This window comes from Eleginops maclovinus, chromosome 1 (assembly GCF_036324505.1).
Source record: "Eleginops maclovinus isolate JMC-PN-2008 ecotype Puerto Natales chromosome 1, JC_Emac_rtc_rv5, whole genome shotgun sequence".
Lineage (NCBI taxonomy): Eukaryota > Metazoa > Chordata > Actinopteri > Perciformes > Eleginopidae > Eleginops > Eleginops maclovinus.
This window is the reverse complement of record NC_086349.1, coordinates 2,590,506-2,603,836: the sequence shown is the minus strand read 5'-3', so window position 1 is coordinate 2,603,836 and position 13,331 is coordinate 2,590,506. Positions and strand designations below refer to the sequence as shown.

At 43.7% G+C, this 13,331-nt stretch overlaps 1 protein-coding gene across 1 annotated transcript in view; it reads right to left on the bottom strand.

The window, feature by feature from the left end:
• The window catches only part of atp2b3b (ATPase plasma membrane Ca2+ transporting 3b), a 49,325-nt gene extending 36,695 nt beyond the window's left edge, over positions 1-12,630 (bottom strand). The window contains 3 exon segments of the mRNA XM_063891978.1: positions 1,204-1,401; positions 7,403-8,229; positions 12,416-12,630. Of these exon segments, the coding sequence (XP_063748048.1) occupies positions 1,204-1,401; positions 7,403-7,649 (445 nt within the window). The 5' untranslated portion in view covers positions 7,650-8,229; positions 12,416-12,630.
• Between the last annotated feature and the right edge of the window lie 701 nt (positions 12,631-13,331).

Sequence of the window (13,331 nt, the reverse complement as noted above, 5' to 3'; positions counted from 1 at the left end):
TTCCTCTGTGACAGTAAATCCCAGGGTGATGTAGATAGCCTGCTAACATATTTTCATCTGCCAACTCCGCTTCAGCATTAAAAGCTTACATTGTGGCAGTGCAGCTACTTACCTCTCGTTTTGCTTTAATCAATAACTGAGGAATCAGAACCTGATCGTGTTTAGCTAATGCTGATGTTACCTGTTCATGTTATGTCAGTTGTCACAACACATCCATCAAAATTTCATTTCTATACTATTTCAGTAATTACCAAATAGTTTTTAATGTGACATCTATAATAAATAACTGATACCTCTATTAAAACTTAAGGAAAGGTGTTATGTGTCACTGGTCTTTTGTTTTTTAGTGTGTTTTGGTTTTTTTTTGCACTTAAAGGGGTCAAGAATTATGTGTAAAACATAAAAGAAAATGCACCTACATTATCAACAGAAAAAGAGGTTGCAGTGATCTCAATGAATATTGTGCTGCTGCAGTGTTACTTGGTCTGTATGACTCCTAGTTTATGGTGGCTAATATTATGTAGCAAAGTTTGATATGCAATGTTGTACAACTGATATGACATTCATTGTGCTGACTTTACTGTTCTTGTTTTACTGTTTAACTAGGTAGACAGTACATAATTTCTTCATATCCATCTTTTCAATTAACCAATTATTGATTTTGCTGCTACAGCCTAACTCAGACTGTATGATCACTTACGGGGAACTTACATATTGATGTCTGAGTGGGATTACTGAGTACATTTGCTGATTTTATCCCTCTGTAATGTCAAAGATTATTCTTGGAGATTAACCACATTATATTAACTCGAGGTTTACTCACTAGCTATCGTTTAGAGCATTTTATGGTCTTCATTGGCAGCTTGAATTGGGATGGACTTGTCAATTCATGTCTTTGTTATTTACTGAAAAATGACATTTACACTTTTTTGTGGCCAGAGTGTTTAGCAAAGTTAGTATATGCTTGTTTTAAAACCCTTTACTTTAGTGCTTGCCTTGTTCTATGAAGAACCAAAACTCCTTCAACCTCTACCCTCATGTCTCAGTCCCGCTCTCCTTTTTAACCAGGATAGTAGCGTAGGCCAATGAAAATTCATACTCTTCACCACCTATCTATGTTTCTCCCCTGCTATACTTACTGCATATCTTCCTCTGATACCCTCCCACACCCTGCTGCCCAGCCCCTTTTGGCCCTGCCCTTACCTTCGGTATCACCTCCTGGAGGCTGATAGAAAGAGAGTCCGAGGGAGATGATGGCAGCAGCCTCCAAGATAATGAGTGTGACATCCTGTAAGGCCTCCCACACCAGCTCCAGGAATGTCTTGGGCTTCTTCGGGGGGATGAAGTTTGGGCCGAAAACTTGGCACCGACGCTCAATGTCTGCCGGGTCGCCACTGAGACCTGAGAGACAGAGACGCAGGAAGGGACAGACAACTGTTGAGTGACACATTTCTTCCTGTAAATAAAGTAAGAAAATCATATCGTAATAAACTACACAAGTCTGCACATACAATTGGAAATACACCACAAACACAATTAGAGTGAGATTTATTCTATTTTAACACAAGACACTAAAGGCAAAATGTGCAATCCTTAATCAGTTCAGATTTTTATCCTATTCACCTGTAGTATCCCCCCCATAAATGAAAGGTTTAAAGGTTAGATAAAGGTAAATTATTTCAGTATTTCAGTAAGTGAATCCATAACCAATGAAATACTTCTGGGTACACTGTCGTCTATAACAGTGTAGATAAAAAGTGTTGAGCAGGTAAGAGTTTAATATAAGGACACACACACAGAAGTCACTCACACAACATGTAAGAATCACCCCAAAAAAGGCCAGAACCTACAACAACAAAAAATTTCTATCCTCTAGATTCAAACACATTAATGTACGACTTTAGGCTGCTAACTCTAACTTTACCTCCCCTTTCAAAACTCTGTCTCTTCACATCTCCATCCACACCATCCTCTCCCCCTTCAACTTCCTTTCTAAGTAATTCAGTTTCCATGGTGACCATGATATCAGGTCCAGGGCTTCCTGTCGCTAACAGGTTTCTCCCCAGCAACAGGTGATGTCATTCCTTCAGTGTGCTTGCTTTACAGCAGAGCTTACTTTTTTTGATTGGCTGTGAGGGAGGGGGGACGGCAATTTGTATGCTGTGGTTGGCCGAGATCTGTGACTATCTGTGTGTCCATACGCCTGCGTGTGCGCAGAAATCCTGCTCCAACGTGCTGCAGGGACTCATGCAGCTCCGCAACGCTTTGCCCAACAGTTGTGTGGCAGTACGATGCTCAACAGGGTTCAGAGACAGGGAGAAAACAGGTGACCTTATGCTGAGTAATCGTAGCGAGCTGTATCCTGCTTCCATTAGTCCATCCCTCCCTCCCTCCCTGTCTCACCCATCCCGTTGTTCCTCCTTTCCTCCTCATCCTCACTCGTTGGCTCTCCTCCTCTCTTTTTCTCCCCCTCTCAATCTCTCCTTGATGTGTCCTTGACAATGCGGCAAGCTATTCTAGCTTTCACTGCTCACAACCCCCCCCCCCCACCACCCCCCCCACACACACACACACACACGCTTATACAAACACACTTTCTTTCTCTCATTCCCTCTTTTGCCTTAACATTGTTTCTCTGCCTCTTCTTTTCTGTGTCTTCTATCTGGATATAACTCTCATATTGTCTCATATTCCAGCGCTGGGGTATCCATATCTCGGTGTGTGTGTGTGTGTGTGTGTGTGTGTGTGTGTGTGTGTGTGTGTGTGTGTGTGTGTGTGTGTGTGTGTGTGTGTGTGTGTGTGTGTGTGTGTGTGTGTGTGTGTGTGTGTGTGAGAGAGAGAGACATAAAGAGAAATATCCCATTCTGTATTGGTTTAACCCCTACTCTGTGTATTGTATTACAAATGATGCTCAGTATCAATTGCATCATAGTGATTGTATGTGGTGCGTTTACTCCAGTGTGTGTGTGTGTGTGTGTGTCTGTGTGTGCCTGTGTGTGTGTGTGTGTGTGTGTATGTGTCATACAGTACGCTATCTATTTTGGTAGCACTGATGTTAAATATGCATTTCTGTTAGTATGAGTAAAGTTACGCTGTATATACCCATCTGTCTTTGTGATCTGCCAATTCATGTTCCTTCTTTGTGATCAGTGTTATTGTAAACATACTATGAAGAGGCAGCAGCCCTTGCCTAAGATCCGATGGGGGTACAACAAAAAACGTTGGACAGAGGCTGCATTATCTGGAGTTATTATTAACTATCTTCCTCAGGCTCGGTGCACGTTGGCATAAAAAGGGGAAATTGTTTCGCCATTTGACTCTTCGACCGCAAATCCGAGTGCCAGCCCCTACATTCACCTCTGTAGATACGTGTACCTGCACATTTCACAGCTCTTAAACATGAAACCCCATGCAGCAAATGTAAACTTTGTATTCAAGAACCACCAGATCTGACACTGTGCTGCTATGAATGACTCATTCCAAGATTTTATTGAATACACAAACTGAAAGCATGGCAGTACCTGTTGTAGTTGCACGGCTTGATTCAGTGACAACACTTATGTCAGAGTTACATAAGTACTTGTACAAAATGTAGTTATTACATGAAAATGTTAAAGTGCCTGAATATGTAAATTCAAAAAAGCATTTAACCTCACAGAAAATGTACCAAGAGCCAATAGTGTAATACCCTTGTCCAATAACATAATAATTACAATAAAATGTGTGTAAAAGTGTTTTTGCCAAAATTCAAAGTTAAAAAAAAGGCATAATACTGTTAGCTAAATATCAGCCTACTAAAAACACTAACACTCGATCTTGAAATGTAAACAGAAAGTAAAATAGGCTTTATTTAGGATTTGAAATTGACCCTACATGGCAAGCACACAGGAAAAGATGCATTCAACTTAAGTGATATGTTATTAGATATGAGTCAGGAAATTGTATGACATTATTGATCAGGTTGTTACATTATTGTTTTTTGTACCATTTTTGATCTGGTTATTGCACATTTGATTACATTTTCAGGAAATAATCAAATGTTTGATCGCCACACAGCTCAACAGGTTTGCATCGGGTTTTCCCTGAGCTGAGAATGTGTAACGCTCACAGAGAATACCTTCAGGAAAGGAAGGAACAGATCCATCTCTTCACCGAGGACATGGTAATAAGTCAATAGACATGACCTTTATTATTTTTACATTACTTATGTACAATATATGGACAAGACTTCCATAACTTTGATGTTTTTGACTTATTGTACAATATTTAAATGGCTGTGAAATCTGCAATGTTCACATTATTGACTTATTGTAACCCTAACCCTACAAAACATATGGAAAGGAAATGAATGGTTTTTAGTTTATATACTTATCAGACGATATTCAAGTATGGGCATGACCTTATAATTTTAGACCTTCATGTTGCCAGTTTTGTTTAGCCAACAAGCTGGAGAATACACTTTTCCCTAAAGGATGACATATCTGTTTGCAGAGACGGAGAGTCCGTCTCAGTTGTTAATTATCTGTTTTTAACTTTTAAATTCAAATGTCTAAGTGTTCGTAAGAATTACAAGTTCATTCCGACTGTGGCTGCGAAGATGTGTGGTCGTCTCTCAATCAGAAGGTTGTGGGTTTGATGTATTATCCCTGTATTACCCCCGTCTGTGGGCACGATGTATTACCCAGCAGTCGACATGTCGATGTATCCTTGGGCAAGATACCTAAACCCGAGTTGCCTCCGATGGCCAACGGTGTGTGAGTGTGTGTGAATGTTAGCTTCCTTGAGCAAAATTGCACATTGCTCTGTGTGAATGGGTGAAGGATGACCTGTATACGTACAGACTGGGTAAAGCGCTATAAAAATACAGTGCATTTACAACTGATCTTTAAAAGTACGTACCTTCATTATTATGTTATACTATCATCATTAAATTAGTGCTATAAAACTGTCTTAACATAACTATAATGTTGTATCTCTATTATTTATGGCAGAATATATTTCCCAACACAATTATGTGACAGGCCCAGGTAGGAACATGGCTTTTCATGCCAAATGACACCAATATGTAATTAGAGAAAGCCAGCACATTGCCGAAGAAGCCAATCCAAGTGTAGAGAGCAGCGTTAGTGTGTGTTTGCCAACTGTGCTTTGTAGGGACAACTGCAGAAACATGCATCTGTGTGTGTGTGTGTGTGTGTGTGTGTGTGTGTGTGTGTGTGTGTGTGTGTGTGTGTGTGTGTGTGTGTGTGTGTGTGTGTGTGTGTGTGTGTGTGTGTGTGTGTGTGGAAGTAAGTGTGCGCTGGGTTTGTTGGGACCTGCTGCACTGATTCCTGACCAGCTCACAGTATCGAATTAGCAACACTCAACACAGACTTACTGTAACTTAACACCCACCAACTCTCTCACTTCTTCTCCATCCATCTCTCTCTCTCTCACACACACACAAATCCATTCGCCCCGCTCTGTTCCTCACCCTCTCACAGTTCTCAGTCATCTTCTCTCACTTGCTGACTTTCCCAGCCAACTTCTCTCTGCTGTTGTGTTGCTAGGTTACAAACTAGTTAAAGGAGTGGGCGTAGTGTGGTACCACACCCCTGTTAGAACAAAGTGGTGCATGCACACACACACACACACACACACACACACACACACACACACACACACACACACACACACACACACACACACACACACACACACACACACACACACACACACACACACACACACACACACACAAACACACACGAACACAAACACACGAGACAGAAATCCAAATTCTACCCACAGTAGGCCTTGACGATCTTTGACCTGCATAATGATATCAAAGTGTTCTTGTCCATTTGTGTGTGTGTGTGTGTGTATGTGTGTGTGTGTGTGTTTGTCAATAAAACTTACAGTTGACATATTTATTGAGTAACTATACCAAACGTTCAATAAGCAATCTCAAAATAAACTGGTATATATGGGCTCCAACTATAATTTCATTATAGATTAATTATTCATTATTATTTACAATGAATGGTTTTGCAGAAATTAAAACCCCAAAAATGTAGAATAAAAAAAATCGAAGAAAAGGACCAAACTAAACTATCAAAATGGAAGGTTTTTTTCAGGCCATTAGTCATAAATGGATTAGTTGAACATCCAACCATTTTTGATATATCCTTAATCCTTTTTAAGGCACAACGGTGCTGGTTCCTTGTTCTCACAGGGAGGATGCACAGCTTTATATGTGTGTACATAATAATAGGCAGAAAAATCATCAATGGCAATAATCCTTAATTGGCCTAACATCATTATTGTATTCGTTGAAGGAATAATGAAACTAGTTGCACTGCTACATCGACCATCACTTGTTCTGCCATTATTGCAGGTGTGCTTTTGGAGATTCAGTCACTCCTTGCACACTTTTACTCTGCTCATCCATTTATGGATTTACTTTCCATCCATTCATCCATTATAATCCCATCACCCATTCACCAATCAATCCATCCAGGAGTTCATCCCAGCCAGGATTAGACTCCCTGAATAAAAGGTGTTTTTACTGCTGGATGGAAGTGCTTCTTTCATTTAATTCTGAAAGGACTGCGGTAAAATTGTTTTGAAGTCAGTGTGTTTGTGTAGGAATAATGCATGAGTAAAACAAAATGAATGCTGTCATGTTCTATTTGGGAGATCAAAACATTGTGTCATTGTGTTAAGTGTTGCATAAAAAATATCTTAAACAAATGGACTCATGCAGTGCTGATGGGTGACTTCACCCAAGAGTCATCAATCCACTCATCTCAGTGTGCCCAATCATGTCACTGTTAACCCATCTCCATGTATCCACTCTGCTAATCCATCCATCCAGCAAGCCAGCAATCTATTCACCCATTCATGTATCTCATCCACCCAACCATCCCTTCCATCAGTCCTTTCAAACATGTGTTCTCATGGGCGTTGTTGTTGTGGTGGGGACATTTTTTTCAGATAAAAAAAAACACTACTGCATTCAGCACCCCCCGCAAACAACACTTACATATATACTGTATAACTATATGCAATTGTTGCTCTTTGCTTTGCTTTACTATTCTCTATTCCGTGATTCGTAATATTCATCGGTCGCAGGTCCAAACTGCATCGCTTTGGTTACCAGAAATACACCCAGTAAGTGTGAACAGTCCTCCAGACTGTACATGATCTCTTGTGCATATGAACCAATACATTTTCAAACTGTACAATTCTTTGTGCACGCTATTTCCACAACATTTGTAACAAATTATCCTAATGCAAAGTGATGGGGACAAAATTGGCCATTTCCAAAAATGGTGTCCCCAGCGTGCCTAGTATAAATGACGCCTGTGGCTCACATCCTTTCATCCATCTACTCCCCATTCAACCATTCATGTCTGCTCACCCTCCGTGGTGTTGGACTGTAGTCTCTGGCAGAGCCCTTCTGTGTCTCCAAAGCTTTCCTGGATCTTCTGCAGGGCATCGGACCCTCGGAGCTCCATCAGCTCCGCTAGTTCTGTCACCGTGACCCCAAACTCTCCCCCTGCTTGGCTGCCTTCTGCCCGTCCAACTGAGCCAGTGCCTCGCGCCCCTTTGGGGTAAAACTCCACCGCGCTGTTTGCCATTTCACCCATAGTGGCAGTTGTTGACATGTCAGTACGGTTCTTCTCTGTTTTGGTCCTCCCTTCTCTCCTAGTCCGTCCTCAACTCAGTTCCTCTTTTGTTTGGTTGGTGGAGGGTTGTTCATGTGCAATCAGAATCTTGGTTTGCTTGATTTTGTACTTAAAATGTGAGATTATAACGGTACAGCTAAACCCTTTTTTATTTCATTTGAGGGCAATGAGGGGTCGCTGGTGGTTTATGTTTTTTCTCCTCACTATTGGCCTAGCCTCCCGCTGCTCCTTTAATTCTCCATAACAGGAGGAGGAGGGGGATGAGGGGGATCAAGGATAGCAAGCAGGGGCACTTCAGAAGCGTGATGTCTGAATGAATCCAGCTTTTTTCTTTCCCTCGTCTCCTCTGCGACTCCGCTCTTTCCTCTTTTCTGTCCCCCTCCCTCCAGGGTCACGGCCAGTCCATGGACAGACGAGCGGACAGGCTGACAGACTCACAGACGGCGATGGAGAGACGATGGACGGATGGAGAGAGGGGTGAGCAAGGCAAAGGCAGCTGATAAATTGGAGACAGGAAGTGGATCCAGTTCAGAGGTAGCTACTTCTGCACCACCAGGACCTGAGAGGGAAAGAGATAAAAACAAAAGATAAAACATCAGCACTCAGCTCTATTGATCTCTCACTATACTCAGACTGGATTCACGTATACGTTTTATGCAGTTGCAACCGTCAATAAATCAGCCATCATCATCACAGCCCTGTAATACACCTGAACCTGCACTCAGTTGTCCCACACATTGAGCGACGTCAACACATATGTCACCACCCATGCAATGTTTAACCGCTTTCCTTTTTTTATCCACTTGGAGGCAGCACAACAAACTGTAAACATAGCCCTGACACATTTTGAACTGAGTGTTTAGCCACCTGATATATGTAAGTGCAATACTCATTCAACAACCCCTGAGTTAAATATCTCATCTCGTCAGCTGCTTAATGCTCCGCTTTACAGATAAAAGCCATGGGACTCAACTTAAACAGTGACGTTGCACGCCATGAAACAAGAACAATGAAATACAAGATGGCAAAGTGCGTCGTCTTTGAACCAGAAGGTATCCTTGGGCAAGATACTGAACCCTAAATTGCTCCTGATTGCCAACGGGCTGTGAATGTTAGTTTCCATGAGCAAATGGCACTGCTCTGTATGAATGAGATCTGGAAGGGTGAATGACATGAAGCGTGTAAAAGTGCTTTGAGGGGTTGAGGAGATCTGATAAAGTGTTATATAAGTACAGTCCATTTAGCATTTTAAGAGATGAATACATTCCTTCACTGTAAGGGAGCTGGGATGAACAATTGAGAGAACTCTTTATTTAGGAGGGGGGAGATAGAAACCCCTGGCTGACTTATGCTCTGACTCTTTATTAGTATATACATTTTAATAAAAAAATTGTGAAAAACCCCAAACCCACAACAAGGCACTACACGTATGAGCCCATTGGTTCCTACGCAAGATACAAATCTTTACAAATTCATTAATATATGGTTAAATTTCTGGAAAAATTATAAGTAATTCTGGACACTGTATTTTTATAGTTTCTCAAACAGTAACATTTGGTTCTCTGTTGAATTTCCAACCATGTCTTTAATCCTTTATGAACATCGAAGCTCTGTAGCACAACTCATTCTTGGGTTAGGATTTGTTGGGAATACTCAAAGAAAAGAGTATTACCATGTTGATCCTTAATGTGAACCCATGTAATTTTCCTTAAAAGCAGACCTGACAGTGTGTTGTTCAGTGCGGCCGAGTAGAACAGCAGCTTTAGCCACACTGAATGAGACCAAGCTTCATCTCACATGAGCAATCAGCGCTGCCTGTAACTAAATATTCTCACACATGACACAACATATTCTGCCATATCGGGGTGTTTTATATAAGGATCTCGTCATTAATTCCTCTTCTCCTCTCTCTTCTGTACTCCTCACTCTCCCTCTGCTCCTTGCATGTTCTCCCTCCTTTCCCCCTCTCATGCCTCTATCCTGACTGAGAGTGTAAGTTTATGACTGAGTCACCCTGCTCTGCCTTTGAAGCTTCCTCCCGCTCCATCTTTTCTTACTCGCCTTGCTCTCCCATATATCTATCAGTATTTCTCTGCATGGATTTAGCATTTTTCATGCCTTGGTTTGTGGTGTCCCTTTGCTTGTTATTATTTCACCATCCTCTTCCATCTTTCTCCTGACCCCATCATTTTGTTGCCATCCCTCTCTATGTGCCTTCTGCTACTGCAATCATTTATTTACTCAGCCATTCGACAGTTTTTTCTTCCCAGCCTGGTGTCTTACTCACTGATTCTGTCTGATTTTATAACGCTCACGCAAGAAAAAAATCTCTTCTGTTCAGCCTCCTAACTATCGCAACTAACTCTGACCGCATCTCTCTGTTTGTCTTTGATGTGTCGAGCATGTGTGTGTTTGTGAACATGTGAGCCTGCATTACATAAATTGAAAAAGAAAAGTTTTGTTCCTCAATTTGTTATGCTTTCCTAACTCTTAAACACAAACACACACACACACACACACACACACACACACACACACACACACACACACACACACACACACACACACACACACACACACACACACACACACACACACACACACACACACACACACACACACACACACACACACACACACACACACACACATCCACACTAATAACCTCCATTTTTGCCCCAGGATGCAACCACCCAAAATATAGTATACAAAAAGACTCATGCCCAGATACATCACTTAGATGATCACTCAAATGACACATACTAAATGTGTCATTCACCACAGTGCTTTTAAATTGAAACTAAGGGAGAGATGGGGGGGGGGGGGGGGGGCTGCACCGGGTGAAAATGTGTTTGAACATGAAACGAGTCACACAAAAGGTGACCAAAATCCTCAGGGTCTGCCATATTATCCTGAATGCAACTCTGCTTCTCCGCAAACCATCCCTGGGGGGGTGAGAGCCTTTTTTATTTGTTTTGTTGCTTTACAGAAAGTAGCCACCATATTAGTTTTAGTTCCTTTTACCGCAGGAGCAAGAAAGTTGAGGAGGAACAAGGGAGGGAAGGTCCTCGTGGAATTTGATTCTAGGCCAGCAGCCGGGCCTCGTATGTTTTGTTGATGAGTGTGTGTGTGTGTGTGTGTGTGAGTGTGTGTGTGTGAGTGAGTTTGTGTGTGTGAGTGGCATGCACACACACACACACACACACACACACACACACACACACACACACACACACACACACACACACACACACACACACACGCACACACACACACACACACACACACACACACACACACACACACACACACACACACACACACACACACACACATACACGCCTGGCTAGGTAGAACAAACAGACTTGAGCACATCTGATTTAACCAATATGTGCACTTATGTTTTCCTGCCTGTACCTTCTGTGCTCACAACTTTGTTGAAACATGCTCTGTGTGTGGGGGTGTGTGTGTGAACAGTATTTTGGCCACCTGTGCACACGCAGTCCTACTTTTCGACAGGCATCTGAGGGGTCACCTCTGGCAGGCCCTTGTATCTGTAACAGCACTGCCATCGCTGGCTCGGCTCCACTCACACATTTCTGTAATGTCCTGGGATTAACACGGTGAGAAATGTGGAGCAAACAGGAGACAGATATCTGCACCACAGCTCCGTACAGCGAGGCACCTAGAGGATGCTCACAGTGGTGATGAGGAGGAGGATGGTGACTGTTTGGGATTGGACTTTGAAAGAATGAAAAAAGGTCCCAGTAGTGACTCCTTGATGTGTATCCATTTCACACACATGCACAGACACACACCCACTCAGAGTCTGTTCCACCTGAGCCACTATGAAAACACGCACATGCACGCACAAACACACACACACACACACACACACACACACACACACACACACACACACACACACACACACACACACACACACATTTTTAGTATGTACAGTTGCACTACTGAGCAGGAATGGCTCTGTTTAACAGCGTGCTTCACACACAGAACGACCTTTCCTGGTCACCTTCAGACGTGCCTGAGCTTCTTAGCTCTTCTCCACTCACACATATGGCAACAAGATCCTGATTCAAGCCGAGAAGCCACACTTTAGGCCTGCTCAGAGCGCCAGCAGAGAGAGAGTATCCTATGGTGCGCCACATGCTCACCCTGTGTCCCTCCGCAAGGTTACCGGCCCGGCCACCGCCGACCGGCTCAGCCAGAACTCATATCGAGCCTGAACAGACAGACTCGGGAAGGTCCCTCCGGCCACATATCATTACCAGACCAAATGTACACCCCCGCAGCTCAGCGCTGCAGGTGCGACGCGCCGTATCCGAGACGGACAACGCCACTGATCCCCAGCATGTATACAGCCGGGAGAACTGGGAGGCAGCCCGACACCACAGACCTGACATGATGGAGGGATGGATGGATATGTATCATGAGATCTACACAAGCACACCGTCGCGCTCACCCTCGCACTCACATGTTGCCTTCTAATGTGAAAGCGCTGTTTGCCAGAGCATTATGGTATGTCCTACTGTATGGCTGTTATCATAGCTGAAGGCCTGTGCAGTGAGCTCCAAATCAGGCCTGCTTAACAGTCTAAGTCCGGTAAAAAAAAACATCAGCTGCCCTGATGAACCTCACAGCATCTTCCCTTATTAAAACGGTGCTCGGGCGCCCGGGGTAAATAACAGTCGCGCACGCGGGCACGCACGGACTCACCGACTCACCGTGCAGGCCGAGCTCAAGGACATCAGCATCAGCGCGCGAGCGGGGAGGCAGAATCCCCGTTAATCTGCGTGTGCGTGGAGCGGAGAATGTCCCGGACCGGATGAGAGGACACAGGGGGGACCGGGCTGCTGGAGTCCACGAGCGGAGGGATGAAAGACGACGACGGTGCTGATGAATATTCCGCTCCGCGCGCTCACCTGACGGATGGTCGCCGGAGTTCTGCAGCGAGGAGGAGAGAGAGAGAGAGATGGAGAGAGAGTGTGTGTGTGAGAGAGAGAGAGAGAGAGAGAGAGAGAGAGAGAGAGAGAGAGAAGAGAGAGAGAGAGAGAGAGAGAGAGAGAGAGAGAGCGAGATGATGCACCGGGTTGAGGGTTTAAACACCTCCGTTGATAGGAGGGGGGAGGCAGTCCGTACCCCGAGACAGGGGCACTGCAACTGGCTGTAAACGCTGCTAATTTGACAGAATTAGGTTAAGTGTTAAGGGCACTGCGAGAAAAAGATAATAAAAAAAGAAAACAGACGCCGCGATGAGAGGATCAGCTCATGCGACATCTTTGGAGGAGGAGGAGGAGGAGGAGGAGGAGGAGGAGGGGTTGAGCCACAGCGAGAGCCCGTGTGCACAGGAGCTCGGTCGCAGCATCCGAGGAAGAACCGATTGAGGGAAGGGAGGGGTGTGTGTGTATACGTCACCCCACCTACTCGGTTGCGTGATGACGACACCAGACACACCGCAGTGTATGCTCTGCTCTGGGTATTATCATGATGTAAAATACTCACACAGTCATGCAGATGATCTTAAACAAGCCCGCTGTTTGTATCCAACTTGTTGACGTAACATATAGCCTATGTAAGATACAGAATGAAAGAAAAAATCTATTGTAGGAGTATTTTAGCATTGTGAAGCATCAAACTGAA